Here is a 20,276-nt window from a genome sequence, read left to right as displayed (position 1 = left end):
GTAATATACTACGAGAGACTTACTTTAGATTTAAGGACACAATAATAGACTTCAATAGCACATATTCAAAAGTGGATAGAGCATCCACATAGAAAATCAACAAAGAAAGAGCTGATTTGAACAACATTATAGACCAAATGGACCTAACAGACATATATGGAGCTTTTCACCCAAGAGCAGTATAGTCTTCTCAAACGCAAAAGGAATATTCTTCAGGATAGATCACATGTTAGGTCACAAAAACATCTTATTAAATTTAAGATCAAAAATCATCCCAAGTATATTTTTCAACAACAATGAAATGCAACTAGAAATCAATAACTATAAGGAAAAGGGAAAATTCACAAATATGTAGAAACTAAACAACATATTTCACCAACCATTGGGTCAAAGAAGAAATCAAAAGGCAATTAAAAAAAAAAATCTCAAGACAAAAAAAAAAAGCATCACATACCAAATTATGGGCTGTAACAAAAGCAGTCTTAAAAGGAATATTTGTAGTGATAAATGCTTATATTAAAAATGATTTCAAATTAACTTATACCTTAAGGAACTAGAAAAAGAAGAACAAACTGAGCCCAAAGTTAGCAGAAGGAAGAAAATAATGAAGATTAGAGCAGAAATAAACCAAATAGAGGATAGAAAAACAATTTAAAAATCAATAAAACTAAGTTTTTTTTTAAAAAAAGATAAAATTGATATATTTTGATAAATCCTACACGTTCAGTGGGGGAAACCGTAGTCTTTTCAACAAGTAGGCCTGGGAAAACTGAATAAACACATGCAAAAAAATGAAACTGGACCCTTATCTTATATCATTCACAAAAATTAACTTGAAATAAATTAAAGACTTAAAGAAAAGATCTAATACCTTAAAACTCCTAGAAGAAAACATAGGGAAGAAGCTTCTTGACATTGATCTTGACAATTATTTTCTTGGATACAATACCAAAAGTGAATGCAACAAAAGTGAAAATCAACAAGTGGGACTATATCAAAACTGAAAAGCTTCTGAACAGCAAAAGAAACAATCAACAAAATGAAAGACAAGATGTATAATGAGAGGAAATATTTGTAAACCATATATTAGATAAGGGGTTAATATCCAAAATATGTAAGGAACTCCTACAATTCAATAACAACAACAATAAAACACAATCTTATTTAAAAATGGGCAGAAGAACAAAATAGATGTTTTTCCAAAGACTACTGAATGACCCAATAAGTACACAAAAGACGCTCAACATACCTAATCACCAGGGAATTGCAAATCAAAACCACAATGGGAAATCACTTCACACATTCTAACAGGATGGTTATCCTCAAGAAGACAAGAGATAACATGTGTTAGTGAGGATATGGAGAAAAATAAGTCCTTATACAAAGTTGGTGGTAATATAAATCGGTTCAGTCAATATGGAAAGCAGTATGAAATTTCATCAAAACAGTTAAAAATAGAACTACCATATAATTCAGTAATTCCACTTCTTGGTACATACCCCAAAGAAATGAAAACAAGATATTGAAGAGAGATCTGCACTTCCATGTTTATTATAGCATTATTCACAATACCCAAAATATGGAAACAATCTTTATCTGCCAATGAATGAATAGAAAAGAAGACATGTTATATATACAATAGAATATTCAGCCATGAGAAAGAAGAAAATACTGTCATTTGTGACATGGATGGACCCTGAGGACATAATGCTAAGTGAGATAAGTCAAAGACAAAACTGTATGACATCGTTATTATGTGAAATTTTAAAAAACCAAACTCAAAGAACAAAGGCATTACACTCCTTGATTTCAAATTATATTATAAAGCTATGATAATCAAAACAGTATGCTACTAGCATAAATGCAGACATGTAGACCAGTGGAACAGAATAGAGAGCCCAGAATAAATCCATACAGTTATGGTTACTGATCTTCCACAAGAGTACCAAGAAACATACTGAGTAAAGGAAACTGATGTTAGGAAAACTAGATATCCATATGCAGAGCAATAAACGTGGACTCTTATCTCACATCATATACAAAAACCATCTCAAAATGGTTCAAAGATTTAAAGATAAGACCTGAAACCATAAAACTCTTAGAAGAAAACAGAAATCTTCTTGACATTGTTCTAGGCAATGATTTTTTGGATATGACACCAAAAGCACAGGGAACAAAAGCAAAAATAGACAAGTGAAACTGCATCAAACTAAAAAGCTTCTGCAGAGCAAAAGAAACACTTGATGTAGTGAAAGGAAACCTACAGAATAGGAGAAAGTATTCGCAAACCATTTATCTGGATGAGGTTAGTATATATCCAAAATATATAAGAAACACAACTCAATAGGAAAGAAAAAAGAACTCAATTAAAAAATGAGAAAAGAACCTAAATAATCATCTCTCTCTCAAAAGAAGACATATAAATGACCAAGGTATATGAAAAAGTGCTCAACATCACTAATTATCGGGAAAATGCAAATCAAAACCACAATGAGTTATCACTTTACACCTCTTAGAATGGTTACCATCAAAAAGACAAAAGGTAAGTATTGACAAAGATGTGGAGGAAAGAGCACAATTGAACACTGTACAATGTAAATTAGTACAACCATTATTGAACACAGTATAGAGTTTCCCCAAAAAACTTAAAAATAGAACTACCATACAATCCAGCAATCTCACTTCTATGTAGACAACTAAAAAAAATGAAGCCATCTCCAAGAAATATCTGCATTTCCATGTTCATTGCAGCATTAGTCACAATAGCCAAGATCTGGAAATAATTTAATGGTCTAGCTATGGATGAATGGATAAAGAAAATGTCAATTGCTATAACATGGATGAACCTGAAGGACAGTATGTTAAGTGAAATAAGCCAGACATAGAAAGACAAATTTTGTAGGATTTCACTTATATGTGTAATCTAAAATAGTCAAACTCATAAGAGCAGAGAGTAAAATGTTAGTTACCAGGGGCTGGGGGTAGAGGAAATGAAGAGCTATTGCTCAAAATTTCAGTTATGCAAGATGAGTAAATCCTATAGATCTAATGTACAGCATGGTGACTAAAGTCAACAATAGTGTACTGTATACTTGAAATTTGCCTAGAGGGTAGGTATTAAGTGGTCTCACCACAAAAAGATTGTAACTATGTGCAATGATGAATATGGTAATTAGCTTGATTGTGGTGATGATTTCACTTTACTTACATTTGCGATATACACCTTAAATATATACAATTTTTATTTTTCAATTACTCCTCAACAAAACTGGAGAAAAAAATACTATATCTCAGGCAGAATGGCAGATAAGTGCTACCTTCATAGACCTACTGCAGAATTCAGAGGTGGTGGTCCCATCACATCCCCATTTTAATTCATGAGTTTTGCCCTCATCAAACAAACAGATCCTGAAAGATTGGAGTTGACTACTACAACGTGGACCAAGAAGTAGCTCTAATTATACCTGCTGTGCCAGGTGTGGTATTTTTTTCTAAAGCATAGTGAAATCCCATCAGGTACATTGTACGTGACCATTGAGTGGCAAATGTATTCTTTTTCATCTCTATCAAGAAAGATCAACGAACCATGAGAGATGATGGACTCTGAAAAACAAACTGAGGGTTCTAGAGGGTAGGGGGGTGGGGGGATGGGTTAGCCTGTGATGGGTATTGAGGAGGGCACGTTCTGCATGGAGCACTGGGTGTTATGAACAAACAATGAATCATGGAACACTGCATCAAAAACTAATGATGTAATATATGGTGATTAACATAACAATAAAAAAATTTAAAAAAAAAAGAAAGAAAGATCAGAAACATTATTCATGTGTGATCAACAATATACTTTTATATTCAGGTCTCATTTTTTATCTTTGTCCTTCTTTCTTAGTTTTATCCATCCTCATTCTTTTTGAACCTGAGAATGTTGTAAGTTTTTCTGACTTCAATCCATAGTGACAAATAATTTGGCTTTAATTGGTTTCATTGGCTCTTTCTACTCTGAACATCTTGACCACCCTAAATCTAAAATTGGTTTTCTTTTAGCCACAATTCTAGTCAAACCACATTTGATCCCCATAGAGAGTATTCAGAGATCCAGAAAGATACTGAACTTTAATTTTTTGACCAGTTGATAGTGTCAAAATAATAAATACAAGCCAAGGATTCTCTTCAGGTAAAACCTTCCAACTGTAATGGAATCAACCCCTTGATCACCTTAGCATTGCTCTTGAGATAAACAGGATAAGCATTCGTTTGTTTGTTTTTTTTTAATTTTTAAAATTTTATTTTATTTAAGCATGCATTCTTTTTTTTAAGATTTTATTAATTTATTTGAGGGAGAGAGAATGTGAGAGAGAGCACATGAGAGGGGGGGAGCGTCGGGGGGGAGCGTCAGAGGGAGAAGCAGAGTCCCCGCTGAGCAGGGAGCCCGATGCGGGACTCGATCCCGGGACTCCGGGGTCATGACCTGAGCCGAAGGCAGTCACTCAACCAACTGAGCCGCCCAGGTGCCCTTAAGCATGCATTCTTAACTTGTTAAAAAGAGCTTTCATGATCTGTCCTCTCTCTCCCTCGCCTCAAATCACCTGTTCCCTCTCCCTTATCTCAAACTACCCTTCTCCCTCATTCAGTGATCCAACCACGTTGGCTTTGTCCTAGTTATCAAATATACTATATAATCCCTGCCAGTGGGTGGTATGTTGTTGAAGGCATACCTCATTAAAATTTCTTAAACAAATTTGAAATTCAATATTAATAGTATAATTTTCATTTTTAAAAGATATGTTATCTTTAATACTTAAGAACTCACTGAAGATACTTGGATTTAAATATCTGGAAGAGATCAAATTTTATAATAATGATACTTTGTTGCTTATGGAAAAAGCAAAGATTCATTTCTTACTGTTGTGTCACGTGAAGGTGTGCGCATCTCAGCAAATATAAAGTTTTTGAAGTCTTCACTGACAAATTCTTGAAAACTCTGAGGTATGAAAGAGGCTGTTGACTCATTTTCTTCAATCAGATTTCCGTGTACCTTTGTTTGAGGTCGAGCTGAGCCTTTCAGTATTATATAAAATCCATCATTTCCAACCACTGAAACAAAACAAAACCAAAAAAAGCTATACTGTTGACTTTATTTCCCAGGCTCTTTGATATAGACATGACCACAACACATGTTACACTTGCTTTGCTTTTAGATTTCTTTTAGTTTATGCAGTGAGAACTCTAAGGAAGCACTTAGGCATTCACAAATAATTTACTCAAATAAAAAGAATAGCAAAAACATGTCTCCACATTCAGAGAATTCTTTTCTGACAATTATATTAATCAATCCTTATGGAACTGATATATTCTAGAAAAAGAACCATGGTAATATATTACAATTAATAGATTTAAGATATTTTAAGAAAAACAGAATCAGAAAACTCCTTGAACTTTTTTGAAATGTTACCTCCCCCTCAAAAATGCGATTTTGCTTATTTTATATAAGTAACTATATATATTATTAATTTTTATTTGTCTTTCCTCTGGATATGATGATGATTGCTCATAGAAGCTGGTTTAGAAAGAGAGATCATTATTAGGAAGAAGAGTTTTTTCCAGTATTTCTCCTTCTCCACATTGTAACTCTCCACAATCTGTTGTCTCATTCTAATTCCTAAAGTTTAGCTATGTTTCTGTAGATCTGGTTGGTTTATTCAGTTGTGAGCATTTTGAATGCAACTTAAATGTCCTAGTTCTTCTGAAGCCTGATCTTTTAACCAAGCAAGGCATGGGAACTGGATGATGTCATTTTCCAATTGTTTATATTACTTTATAGGATTGGAGAAAATTATTTAGGTGCTGTGAGAAGAACTTTTCTTAAATTTTGCTTATTATCTTGCTATAAATAGAAACTTTACACATTGATTTTTGGGAACGATTGTAGGTTTTTGTTTTTGTTTTTGTTTTTTATGCCTAAGAGATGACAGATGCTTGCCTTCTTTGCTTTTTTCTAAATGAGTGCTGTATTAGTGGGGTTTTCTTGGTAATCATCTGTACACAGTGACTACAGGATAGTGATTTTCAGTCTTCTTTAAAGCAAAAGTTGTGTTTGCTTGAATGTCTGAGCTTAAAATAGATTCCTTTCTGGATAGCACAATATCACTTCTTACTAAACATCTAATCTATGTGGTGAAAGCACTGTAGAAACATTGCTTTTAAATAGCTATCAGGTGAGCTGTACGAGAACTACATTGTAGAAAGCACATTGTAAAGGTAAAAGATAATAAAAGTTTGTAAGAGTAGTAATGATTTTGATCAATTACATAGGCAAAAAAAGCAGTTGGGTGAAAGGTGTATTCTGATAAATACATTTGTATTCTGGTTTTGTATAGATTTAACTGGCATTTCTTAGCATAGAATAAAAATTGTAGAAAGAGGTACATTGTGTGAAATAATTTTATTCCAAGGTCTGCTAGTTGCTTACCCAATACGAATAGTCTTTTCCTTTACTTACAAAACCACAATTTTATTGGGTGTTGCCTGTGCCAGTTTAAAAATTATATTTTGCCAATACTCTTACATGTGTGGCCCTGTGACATGATTCTGATTAACAAAACATTGGGAGAATTTTTGCTCTCCAAATATGCATGTCACTCCTTCTTGGACACCTAGAACAAAGATATGATGTTGGAACTGGAGAAGCATCTTGCAACTAAAAGGAAATGGCAAGGAGAACCTCAGGAAATTCATCCTGACACCTTTAAATCTATCTTGTGACTTCTCATTATGTAACATAAATAAATCCTGAAATTCTTGTAAACTAGTGTCCTTTAGTTCTCTATTATTCACAACTGAACACAATTTCTGTGAATACTGTTGTAATTTCACTTAACTCTAACCATAATATATGTTTGCCTTACTGATGGACATGATTCTTCTGGTGCTCTGAAGAAAACGTTCCTTTTCCTTCAGGGTTTGGCCTGGTGACAGTGAATTTGACTAAATAACCTCTATTTACAATGCATTAATCTTCACATTTACATTCAAACAATTTCTGTGATATTAAGGAGGCCCTTAAGGAGTTAAACTAATTAATGGGGGAGTAGAATTTGAGATTCATGGAAAATATTTTGGTCAGAAAATATTTTATCAACCCTCAAATTATAATGTATAAAAAATAAGTCAAATTAAGCTATTCTGGAAGCTGCTAACTCCATTATATATAAAGACAATGACTGTATTTGGGTTGCCTGGGTGGTTCAGTTGGTTAAGCGTCTGCCTTTGGCTCAGGTCATGATCCCAGGACCCTGGAATCAAGTCCCACACTGGGCTCCTTGTTCAGCAGGGAACCTGCTTCTCCCTCTGCCTGCCACTCCCTCTGCTTGTGCTCGCCCTCCTTCCCACTTTCTCTCTCTGTCAAATAAATAAATAAAATCTTTTAAAAGATAACTGAAAATATAACAGAATAATTAACAGAAAATTCTCAGAATTCATGTAAAATCTGAAACTGGTCCTCATATAGATAAATGATATACACACAATTAAAAAAGGTCTAAAGAAAAAAATGCAATAGAATTAAGCTTTCAAATAACAATTGATATATTACTTAAAAATCACAAAGTGGTGTTAAACTTATGAATTGTGACAAAAATATATTTATTAACAATGTAAGATAAATATAAGCTTTTGAAATTCCAAAGCAATGAGAAGGAACCTATGACATTGGCTCCTTATTCAAATTCTCAAAATACACAAAATTATGTTATATAACTTTTTAGAAAAAAAGTACTCCAAGCATCTAAGAAAAATTTGACTCTAAGAATTAAAACAATACAGATCAAAATGGCATTAAATCTTAATTCCCAGACCTTGCAAAAGTAGAAGAATTCAGTAAAATCAAGTTGGTTAAGAATAAGTTTCATAATATTTATCTAACCAACCTCCATGACATGAAAAGGCAAACAACAACAACAAAAACCAGATGTATTAATAAGGACTTGAAGAAATTTCCCAGTGCAGGACAGACCTCATGTCTTAAAATATCTTTTAACCACACTTGAATTAGCTGAACAAAAGGCATTCAAAAGGAATTGAGAATACTAATAAGGGAAAGTTTACTCATTTTGGTACTGAGTTTTCAAAAGGTTAAAGGACAAATACAAAGTTTGATTTTGATTAAAGCAAACATTGTTTGCGAATTCCTAGATAAGAGTCTCCTGCTCTCTGGTTCAGCTAAAATCAACCATTTTAAAAGGATTTAAATGCTTCAAAGAACTATAATTGGATGAATAAAGTCATATTGTCACCTGGATAATTCTTACTTGGCCTATAAAATTGAGTTTAAGTGTTATCTATTGACCAGGGAAGCCTTTGCTGACCTCTGCCTTGCTCCCAACCATCCTTATTAATGCCCCTCCTCTGTGATCTTTTTTTCACAGAATTTCTGTCATCACTCTGCATTTTCAGTGTCTGCCAACAGATTCTAACCTCTCGGAGAAAGATCTCTAACTCTGCTTTCAGTCCCTCCAGCCCAGAGCATATTGCCTGGATTACTTTAGGCATTTAGCAAATACTCAAATGAATGAAAATTGAATTAATGATCCTTATTGTATTTCTCTCCAAAGAATCTTATAAAACATTTGGGGAACAACTCATTTTTTTCCTTAGAATTCTGTCTATTGAGAAATAAGATAAAATTCGTGGATGGCCTATTTTCTTCTCTGTCCATTAGGTGGGAACTTAGGAAAATACCAGAAAGTTATGTGACTTTTGAGCCAGGTGGTTTAATTCATGGAATCCTCATTATAAGATCTAAATGGTCCCAGAGATAACATAACAAAAGCAATGAATAACCTTTTCACAACTTTTATTATATTAAGGTATCTTTGGAGATACGATTTTGCTCTTTGGGGCAATTTTTCTTTCTACCAGGAGAAGTTATTTGAAGCCTATGTCTCATAACATTTTTTTGAATACAACTATAACCTGTGGAAGATAATCCACAAATAACAGTGGATATTTATTTTAAGAGTTTTTAAAAAACTCAAATAAATAAATCTAGAGCTAAGTGGAAGAGATGAAAGAAATTTATTTCTTTTTATTTGGGGCACTAACCTTCCATTGGAATAGTATTAGTACTGACACTTCCTGTCAAATATTTGTAGAGATTTCATAAGGGAGAATTTATAATTTCACATATTTTTGGTGATTGTTTTTATTAACCTTAAAACTTATTATTTGATATTTTTACTTAGTTCTTCTTACAAAAAAAACACTAAGAAAATTCCATATTTCAAATTGTTTGTTCATATCCATAACATGCATATTAAGACCAAGGCCGGGGCCACCTGCGTGACTCAGTCCGTTAAGCATCTGCCTTCAGCTCAGGTCATGATCCCAGGGTCCTGAGCAGGCAGAGGGAGAAGCAGCCTCCCCACTAAGCAAGGAGCCTGATGTGGGACTGGATCCCAGGACTCTAGGATCATGACCTAGCCGAAGGCAGACATTTAATGGACTGAGCCACCCAGGCATACCTACCATATTGTTTTAAAAGTTAGTGAAGAAATAGAATGAGGGAAAATTGGTTAAGAAAAACAAGATGGGGGCAGAAATATATCAAATTACAAAACAAAATCTGTAAAATGCTATATATTTGCGAGGAGATAGTACTGGGTCAATGGACAATGTTTACTCCATTTTCTTTACTTTAAAAAAATTAATATAATCAGTTACTTAATTTAGCAACTACAAGAGATTTTTAAAAATGACTTGACTGGAAGTCTCAATACCACTGAATATATTTTTCCCAGGAGTTCTCAAAAAAGGAAAACAATGTATTGTAAACACAACTAATTTTTTCACAAAACACATTATTTAAAATGTCTTGTACCAGGTTATCACAAGAGTATTTCTAAGGATTTAAAAATCATTTCTACATGGGAAGATCAAAAGGATGGCATCTGGGTATATAACCATGGGATTCACTGATACAATCCAAAGGTAAGAGTTACTTTACCTGAAAGAATGAATGAATGATATCTATTTTCAGACTATCATTCAACAAAAATTACTGTGTTCTTAGACAAATTTTGAACCAGTACTGTGTATTCAGGAATGCATTGGTTGGAAATTACCTGTACTATTGATTAATGCATACATTCATTTGTCAAATATTTATTGAGTGACTATTTTGTCCAAGCACTGCAAGTTAGGCCATATTTCAGATTAAGAACCTAAGTGCATTAGAGTCAGCTCTGTTTTTGGGTGAGGTAAGGAGAGAAAAGATAGCTTGGAAAGCTGAAGAACCTGAGACCAAATCATGCCTTAAGAAAGTGTTATGGTATCTATGCCTAGAGGTATGCAGGTGGTAAATTAAGAAATTTTTTACCTCTAAAAATAAATGGAAGCACCTACAACACAGAAAGAATGTGTTTTTCCTGACCTCAAATTACATAAAATTGAACATTTTAAAGTAGTTATCAAAAGCTTTCTGGTCTATTAAAACAAAGAAAAAAAGTTTCAGTAAAGGTTTTAAAAAAATATCTTCTCTTAAGAAATATAACTTCCAGGTAGATTTTCCAATATTTTATGGTTTTAAAATATATCCCTGGATAGCAAGGTGAAGTTTTGTTCATGGTTGTTAATAAAAGTTAATTAATCTTGAAAGAAATCTATATAATTCATAATTTGAGCTTTAGAATATTTGGCTTATCCAAAGCAATTCTTTCTAATAATAATTAAATAACATGAAGAGCTGTCTATTAATGCCACTATTTCTATTGTCTCCAATGAATAATTTATTATAAATTACTTCATTCATTAACATTTAAAAGTTCTCTGGCTATGCATTAAATACAATTGATTAAAAATTTCTACTTTAAAATATATCAACAATTTTTATGAAACATCTTTTACCCCAAATTATATTCTAGCTTAAAACTTGATTAGAATACTTATGACTCAAAACATTTTTTTCTGAAATTTTCACTGTGATTCTTAATGTTAAGCTAAACCACATTCTAATCCTAAATGTATAAATTTTAGTAAATTTTTAAATTTCATGGGAAAAATTATGGATATAAAACCGAGTGATAATTTGACCCGTTTCCTCTACAAAATACAAAGTTTGGGCCAATATATCACTTAAGTAACTTTTATTATTTTACATGTTCTTTCTAACTTCTGGCTTATGAAAACTATTTACCATTATTGTCCCTATAATCACATTTTTCAATGTTCTATTTTAAGTTTTAAAATAAACATTTCTGTATTATTTTCCTTTACTACTAAAAATCCATCTTAACCATCTTATTAAAAGTGTCACTTTTACAAAATGTCACAGTGTATTCTATAGACATTTAAAAGACAAAAATTTACATTAAGCATTAAATCCAGGCCAGTGCCATGAAAAGGACATATCACATCAAAAAACATTCTGGTGGTAGATAACAGCATCACCATGCAGAACTGTTTTCACACTAGAAAAGATCATAAAAGGAAGACTGCTTTCTACGATGCATCATGTGAGCAGACATGCTAGATTATCCATAAAAGAAGTGTATCAGGCAATGTTACATACTGCCTTTGTGAAGGCTTATTGATGATGATATGCATCAAAAAAGAGTTTCTTGATATTGCAGAACTGCAGGAGTTCTATTACTTAAGGAATTTTATTTTAATTTATTTTACTTTTATTTTATTTTTGCTTGAAGAGCCAGCAAGGGGTAAGAGAAAACAAAAGGTTGGCTTCAGGTTCAAAAGCCCTGGTTCAACCCTTCACTAGAGTTAAACTAGTAAAGCTGAATTTCAGTCTTCAAAGACAAGAAAGTGATAGTCCTACAAAGCTACAAAGCTAAGATCTATCTCTCAAATAATTAATGGTGGTAGAAGGAATTTACACATCATGAAACATTGTTACTCTAATATAGGTATTTTTTAAAAGCTAATAAGAAAGAAGTTTCTTTCTCCTATGGCAGTATTCCCCCAGGTATGCTGCACAGAGCTGCTTCCTGAGGTGGGGAAAGAAAACACAGGGATAACTTGTTTCGGAAGCCATTTAGCGTCTATGTAGTGTCCTACAGGAAATATTCAATGCATGCTGGCATTTTGGAGTCTTTGAATTTTCACACGTCTTTTTCCTCAGAAAACTCATTTCTGTTTGTTTGTTCTTTATATTTTTAATGTTAAACATTTATTAAGATTCATTGATTTCAAATTTCAGGGATCTCCAGACGCTGGCACATATTAAGGTATTAGTGGTGTCCAGGGGTTTCTGATTGTTTTAAAAAGAAAAAAGTACTTTAAAAAATAGCTTATATCTTATAGCCACAGAAAGAATGAAGTACATGTTACAATGTGGATGGACCACAAGAACATGTGACGTGAAAGAAGCCAGACATAAGGGGTCACAGATTGTATGGTTCTACTCATATGAATTTTCTGAAATAGGTAAATCGATAGAGACAGAAAACAGGCTAGCATGGAGCCTGATGCAGGGCTCAGTCTCATGACCCTGAGATCATGACCTGAGCTGAAACCAAGAGTCTTATGCTTAACGGACTGAGCCACCCAGGTGCCCTTACCTCAAGTTTTAAAATTTTATTGAGATAAAATTCAAATTCCATGAAACTCACTCTTTTTAAAATATACAGTCCATTAGGTTTTTTTTAGTATATTCAAAGAGATGTACAGTCAGCATCATAATCTAATGTTAGAATATTTTCATTATCCCCAAAGGGAACTCATACTCATCAGCAGTCATGCCTCATGCCCCATTCGCCCAAGTTCTGGCAACCACTAATTGTTGTCTCAAATGAATTTGCCTATTCAAGAGATTTCATATCAATGAAATTATAAATATGCAATTTTTTGTAACTAGCTTCTTTCATTTAGCATAATGTTTTCAAGATTCATCCAGATCGTAGCGTGTACTTTATTCCCTAGTATTGCCAAATAATATTCCATTATGAGGATATAGCACATTTTTAAAAAATTCATTTATATTTTGATGGAAATTTGGGCTGTTTCCATTTTGGGGCTATTGTGAATAAATCTACTATGGACATTTATGTACAAGTTTTGAATGAATGTATGTTTTCATTTATTGGTATATCTGAGTAGAATTGCTCGGTCAAATGATAACTTTGTGTTTAACATTTGAGGAGCTGCCAAAATATTTTCCAAAGTGGCTTCACTATTTCACTATCCCATCATAAATGTGTGAGAGTTTCAACTTACCTATATCTTAAACAATGCTTATGATTGTCTATTTTTTATATTTAAATCATCCTACTGGGTAGGGAGTGGTATATAATTGTGGTTTTGATTTACAATCTTCTAATGACTAATGATACTGCGCATTTTAATACGCTTATTGGCCATTTGTATATCATCTTTTGAAATGTACCTGTTCAGATAGTTTGCTCATTTTTCAATTTGGCTAATTGTCATTTTATTATTGAGCTGTAAGAGTTCTTCATAATCTGGATATGGGTCTCTTATCAGATATATGATTTGCAAAAACTTTCTCCAAGGGTTGCATTTTCATCTTTCTTGATTGTGCTCATTGAAGTTCAAAATTTTAAATTTTTATAAAATCCAAATTATCTCGTTTCTTTTTTGTCACTTGTGCTTTCTGTGTCATGTTTAAGAAAGCATAGCTTAATCCATGGTCACAAATATTAATTTGTAAATTTTCCCTTAAGAGTTTTATAGTTCTGTTCTTACATTTAGGTCTTTGATCCATTTTAGATTAGTAATTATATATGGTGTGAGTTAAAGGTCTGACTTCATTCTTTAGCATGTGGATGGATATACAGTGCCAGCACCATTTGTTGAAAAAATTACCTTTTCTGGAATTGAATTTTCTTGACGCTCTTGTTGCAAATCAATTGACCATGAAATTAAAGCTTTATTTCTGCACTTTCAATTTTATTCCATTAATCTCTATGTCTATCTTTGTGCTGGTTTATACTGCCTTGAAACTGTAGGTTTGTAATAAGTTTCAAAATCAGATGTGTGTGTCCTCTAACTTTGTCATTTGTTTCTTAAAAAGTTGCTTTTCAGGGCCCTCTAAATTTCCATAGAATTTTAGCGTCAGCTTACGAACCCCTACAAAAAGACAGCTGGTATTTTCACTAGGGACTGTGTTAAATCTATAGAAGAATTTAGGAGTATTACCATCTAAACAATATTAGGTCTTTTGATCTATGAATATTGGAGGTTTTTCTATTTATTTACATGTCATCTTTTCCAAAATAGGTTATGTTTTTGAGGCTACTGTAAATGGAATTGCTTTCTTAATATTATTTTCAGATTGTTTATTGCTCCTTTAAATATTTGGTGGATTTCAACATGAAGCCATATGGATCTGGGCTTTTCTTTGTGGGTATATTTTTAATTACTAATTAAATATATTTATTTGATATAGATCTATTCAGATATTTCTATTTCTTCTTGAACCAGTTTTGATAGTTTGTATCTTTCTAGAAATTTGTTCATTATATCTAAGGTATATACTTTTTTGGCATACAGTTATTCAATGTATTCCCTTATAATCTTTTTTATTTTTAAAAGGTTAATGATGATGTTTACTTTTTCATTGCTGATTTTAGTAATTGGAATGCTCTTGATGAACCTAGATAAATGTTTGTCTATCTTGTTGTTCTTTGCAAAGAACATAGTTTTGGTTTTGATTTTCTCTATTGTTTTTATATTCTTTATTCCACTTATGTCCATTATAACATTTATTATTTCTTTCCTTCTCTGCTTGTTTTGGGATTAGTGTTTGTTTGTTTGTTTGTTTGTGTGTTTGTTTTTTATATACAGGCTCTATGAATGGGCCTATTCCTGGAAGCCACCAGACAGGTCAAATCACTTGGATGGAACTTTTAAGAGGGAAGCAAACCTATTCTGCCACCTCCAGTGGCTGTTAGTCTGCTGGTTTTTACAGTTCCATAACTGCAAGTCTGTTGCTTTTCAGGTTACTGCAGAGCTGTTATAGTGAGATGGGAAGAGGGGTAGTCAATATGTTGTAAAACTCTTCTTACCAAGATTCCCCCGTTTTTCTAGAATAAACACACCTGGATTGTTGTAGGTCTTTTCCAGAGTTCTGAAAAAGTTGATATTGACAGTTTTTGCTAGTCTGTTAATTCCATGAACACTCTTTAGGAAATGTCATCCTAGAACACTGAAGAAAAGTTACTTTCAAAAGTCTTACTGCTTTTCAAATATTAAATTAACAGTGTTATTTTTTTAGTTCTTATCTTGCATGTTGACATAGCGAGGCATCTTTTGCATGTGTTTTCTGACCACTCTATCTGCATTACCTTGTCCAGCTTACTTAATATCTCTGTCTCTCAAGTTCCTCTTTTGTAAAATGAGGATTATAACCACAAATGTCATAGAATTTTGAAAGTATTATGCAAAGTAGTACTTATAAATTATTTACAGTGCCAGATCAATAAATATTATATAAAACATATAATTATTCTATGAAAAATGCTGTTGGTATACTGATAGGGATTGCATTAAATTTGTAGATTGCTTTGGGTAGACATTTTAACAATATTTCTTCTTCCAGTCCATGAGCATGGAATGTCTTTCCATTTTTTTATGTCCTCTTCAATTTCTTTCATCAGTATTTTATAGTTTTCAGAGAATAAGTCTTTCACCAGTTTGGTTAAGTTTACCTATAGATATTTTATTGTTTTTCGTGCAATTGTACATCGAATTGTATTCTTAACTTCTCTTCCTGCTGCTTCATTATTAGTATATAGGAATGCAATAGATTTCTGTACATTGATTTTCTATCCTGCAACTTTACTGAAATCATTTATCAGTACTAGCAGGTTTTTTCTTTAAATTTTTTATTGTTATGTTAATCACCACACATTACACCATTAGTTTTTGATGTAGTGTTCCATGATTCATTCTTTGTGCATAACACCCAGTGTTCCACACAGAACGTGCCCTCTTTAATACCCATCACCAGGATAACCCATCCCCCCACCCCCCTCCCCTCTAGAACCCTCAGTTTGTTTTTCAGAGTCCATCGTCTCTCATGGTTCGTCTCCCCCTCCGATTTACTCCCCTTCATTCTTCCCCTCCTGCTATCTTCTTTTTTTCTTCTTAACATATATCGCATTATTTATTTCAGAGGTACAGATCTGTGATTCAAGTACTAGCAGTTTTTTGGTGGAGTCTTTAGAGTTTCCTACCTATAGCATCATGTGACCTGCAAATAGTGAGAGTTTTACTTCTTCCTTACCAATTTGGATGTCTTTTATTTCTTGTTGTTGTCTGATTTCTGTGGCTAGGACTTCCAATAATACGTTGAATAAAAGTGGTGGGAGTAGGTATCCTTCTCTTATTCCAGACCTTACGGGAAAAGCTCTCAGTTTTGCACCATTGCTTATGATGTTGGAGGTGGGTTTTTCATATAAAATAATAATTCATTATTATGTTGAGGTATGTTACCTCTAGACCTACTTTGCCGAGAGTTTTTATCATAAATGGATATTGTACTTTGTTATATGCTTTTTCTGCATCTATTGAAATGGTCAAGTGGCTTTTTTTTATCCTTTCTGTTATTGATGCGATGTATCACATTGATTGTTTTGTGAATATTGAACCATGCTTGCACCCCCGGAATAAATCCCACTTAATCGTGGTGAATGATTTTTTAATGTATTAAGTTCAGTTTGCAAATATTTTGTTGAGGATTTTTGCATCTATATTCATCAGAGATATTGGTCTGTAGTTCTCTTTTTTTTGTGGTGTCTTTATCTGGTTTTGGTATCACAGTGATATTGGCCTCATAAAATGAATTTGGAAGTTTTCCTTACTCTTTAATTTTTGGGAATAGTTTGAGAAAAATAGGTTTTAACTCTTCTTTAAATGTTTGGGAGAATGCACCTGGGGAGCCATCTGGTCCTGGAATTTTATTTTTGGGGAGTTTTTGATCACTGATTCAAGTTCATTGCTGGTAATAGACTGTTCAAATTTTCAATTTCTTCTTAGCTTCAATTTTGGTAGATTATGTTTCTGGGAATTTATCCATTTCTAGGTTGTCCAATTTGTTGGCATGTAGGTTTTCATAATATTTTGTTACAATTGTTTGTATTTCTGTGGTGCTGACTGTTTTTTCTCCTCTTTCATTAGTGATTTTGTTTATTTGGGTCCTCTCTCTGTCTCTTTCTCTCTTTTGGTTAGTCTGGCTAGAGGTTTATCAATTTCTCCAAAGAAGACATACAGAACAGCAACAGACACATGAAAAGATGTTCAACATCACTCATCATCAGGGAAATACAAATCAAAAATAATGAGGTATCACCTCATACCTGTTGGAATGACTAAAATAAAACACCAAAAACAACAAGTGTTGGTGAGGATGTGGAGAAAAAGGAACTCTCTTGCAGTGTTGGTGGGAAAGCAAACTGGTGCAGCCACTGTGCAAAACAGTATGGATGTTCCTCAAAAAATTAAATTAGAACTACTCTATTATCCAATAATTGCACTACCGAGTATTTACCCCAAAACTACAAAAACGGTAATTCAAGGGATACCCCTATGTTAATTGCAGCATTATTTACAATAGCAAAACTATGAAAGCAGCTTAACTGTCCACTGATAGATGAATAGATAAGGAAGATATAGTGTAATATATATTACACTACACACACACACACACAAACACACATACACACACACTATGGAATATTATTCAGCTATAAAAAAGAATGAAATCTTGGCATTTCAAACAACATGGATAGAACTAGAGAGTATAATGCTAACCGAAATAAGTCAGTCAGAGAAAGACAAATATCATCATCTCCCTCACAGTAGAATTTAAGAAACAAAACAAACAAGCAAAGGGAAAAAAAAAGAAAGAGAGAGAGGCAAACCAAAAAACAGACTCTTAACTATAGAGAACAAACTGATGGTTACTAGAGGGCAGGTAGGTGGGAGGACAGGTTAAATGGTGATGGGGATTAAGGAATGCACTCGGTGTGATGATGTTTGGGATGTTTGGGATTGTTGAATTACAACTATGGGATTGTTGAATATAACACTGTATTTTAACTAACTGGAATTAAAACAAAAACAAAAAAATAAAACAATGAAAAAATAAAATACGTAATTATTATTATCATCATTTAAAAAATTTCTAGCCCTTCTCTATTCCTGTGCTTTCTTTTTTCATGGAACATATTTCCTGAAATTATATTATGTTTTAATTTGATATTTATTTCCTGTTTTCTCACACTAGAAAATAAGTTCCAGTGATAGTCAATAGCAAACCCTCAATACATGGTTGTTAATTTAATGAATTTATGTTTATATTATTGCAGGAAATGGAAACCAGTTCTGTGTAATTTTCATTCCTAAGCATTTACACAATACCACATTGCCTTTTTTGCACATATAACCAAAGTACATAAAAAGCTTTATTTAAAAATAACTCCTCATAATTGGACAAAGCTGTCAACTCTTCTGAGATATGGCAATCCAAGAATTAGTCTAGAGAAGCTAAAATATATTATTTATATTCTGATTATTTTCTCATTAAAATCAGGTAGGTTTTTAAAAAAATATTAATTCCTAGATACGAAGTAGTACAATTATATAAAGCAACCTGAAAAGTAGTTGTTTTTGTTTTTGTTTTTGTTTTAAGATTTATTTACTTATGTTAGAGAGAGAGAGCACACACACGAGCAAGGAGAGGGGCAGAGAGAGAGGGAAAGAGTCTTACGCAAACTGTGCTAAGTGCAGATCCCAATGAGATCCATCTCATGACCCTGAGATCACGACCTAAGCTGAAACTAAGAGCTGGCCAGCTTGACCCACTGTACCACCAGGCAACCCAGTAGTTTTTTATTAATTGAAAATATTCCAGTAACAAAAATGGAGAAAGTTATGCATATGGAGCTTCTATACTTACTAATACTCCTGTATCAAATGCTCAGAGCAGGTATTTGTTGTGCTTGGGTAGCAAGCATTCTGATCAGGTGTTGGATATTTCTAACATCATTTCTGGTTATAAGTTTCACTATTTAGAAAGTAAGATTCCATGGAACATTAAAGAAATAAATATCATGGCAAGGGTTTCTGGTATTGCCATGTGATTGAAAAGTTTATGTTTTTGTTTGCATTAATTTTCTCAAAGCCTTACAACCATCTCTTGGATAGGGAGAGACAGAAATGGAACTGGGTCCTCACAATGCAGATAAAGACTGAAAAAGGTTTCTGGCCAGATTTCAAGGACAAATCTTCATGAATCTCAGGGAACACCACCTTAGTTGCAGTGAAAGTATATCCATACTTTAGGATCAGTGCATGTTCTTCAAGGCAGGTTTGCTTTTAAGAGAACCTTAATCTTTACGATAAGCCTAAATATTTGCCTCTTTCTATTATAAGAGTATATTATTTGAATTATGGTTAATTTACTTATGGAAAAGATGCCCATTAAATTTTTTATGAGACTTGGCTACTGTGTTTTTATATGTTACATGAAATTTAAACCACAACAGATAAGAAAGTCTATATAGGCTGAAGAAATGTTAAAATTTAGTAACATAAAAATATTTTTCAGCATTAAAAATAAATACAGGAGTTTATTTAAATGAGGAACTATGGTGTTTTTGAGATATAACCTCATAAAAGGTGGGAGTAAAATGAAATAAAATGAAAGAAATAACCCCATAAAGAAAGGGGAACCCTCCTACACTGCTGGTGGGAATGCAAGCTGGTACAGCCACTCTGGAAAACAATATGAAGGTTCCTCAAAAAGTTGAAAATAGAGCTACCCTACGACCCAGCAATTGCACTACTGGGTATTTACCCCAAAGATACAAATGTAGTGATCCAAAGGTGTACATGCACTCTGATGTTTATAGCAGCAATGTCCACAATAGCCAAACTGTGGAAAGAGCCAAGATGTCCATCAACAGATGAATGGATAAAGAAGATGTGGTATATATATATACTATGGAATATTATGCAGCCATCAAAAAATGAAATCTTGCCATTTGCAATGATGTGGATAGAACTAGAGGGTATTATGCTAAATGAAATAAGTCAATCAGAGAAAGACAAGTATCATATGATCTCACCGATATGAGGAATTCTTAATCTCAGGAAACAAACTGAGGGTTGCTGGAGTGGTGAGGAGTGGGAGGGATGGGGTGGCTGGGTGATGGACACTGGAGAGGGTATGTGCTATGGTGAGCGCTGTGAATTGTGTAAGACTGTTGAATCACAGACCTGTACCTCTGAAACAAATAATACATTAA

General features: G+C 33.1%; 1 protein-coding gene across 4 annotated transcripts in view; it reads right to left on the bottom strand.

Annotated features, from left to right (window-relative positions):
• Positions 1 to 20,276, bottom strand: part of CNBD1 (cyclic nucleotide binding domain containing 1) — a 451,411-nt gene that overhangs the window by 216,350 nt on the left and 214,785 nt on the right. For all 4 annotated transcript variants that reach the window (XM_073892725.1, XM_073892727.1, XM_073892726.1 and 1 more), the window contains one exon: positions 4,904 to 5,094. In XM_073892725.1, the coding sequence (XP_073748826.1) occupies positions 4,904 to 5,094 (191 nt within the window). The remainder of the gene's footprint in view (positions 1 to 4,903; positions 5,095 to 20,276) is intronic.

The sequence above is a fragment of the Callorhinus ursinus genome, unplaced genomic scaffold, assembly GCF_003265705.2.
Source record: "Callorhinus ursinus isolate GAN/ISIS: 27379988/994484 unplaced genomic scaffold, GSC_fseal_2.0 scaffold5, whole genome shotgun sequence".
NCBI classification, from domain to species: Eukaryota; Metazoa; Chordata; class Mammalia; order Carnivora; family Otariidae; genus Callorhinus; species Callorhinus ursinus.
Note: the sequence above shows the minus strand (reverse complement) of the source record. Positions and strands in the feature narration are given on the sequence as shown.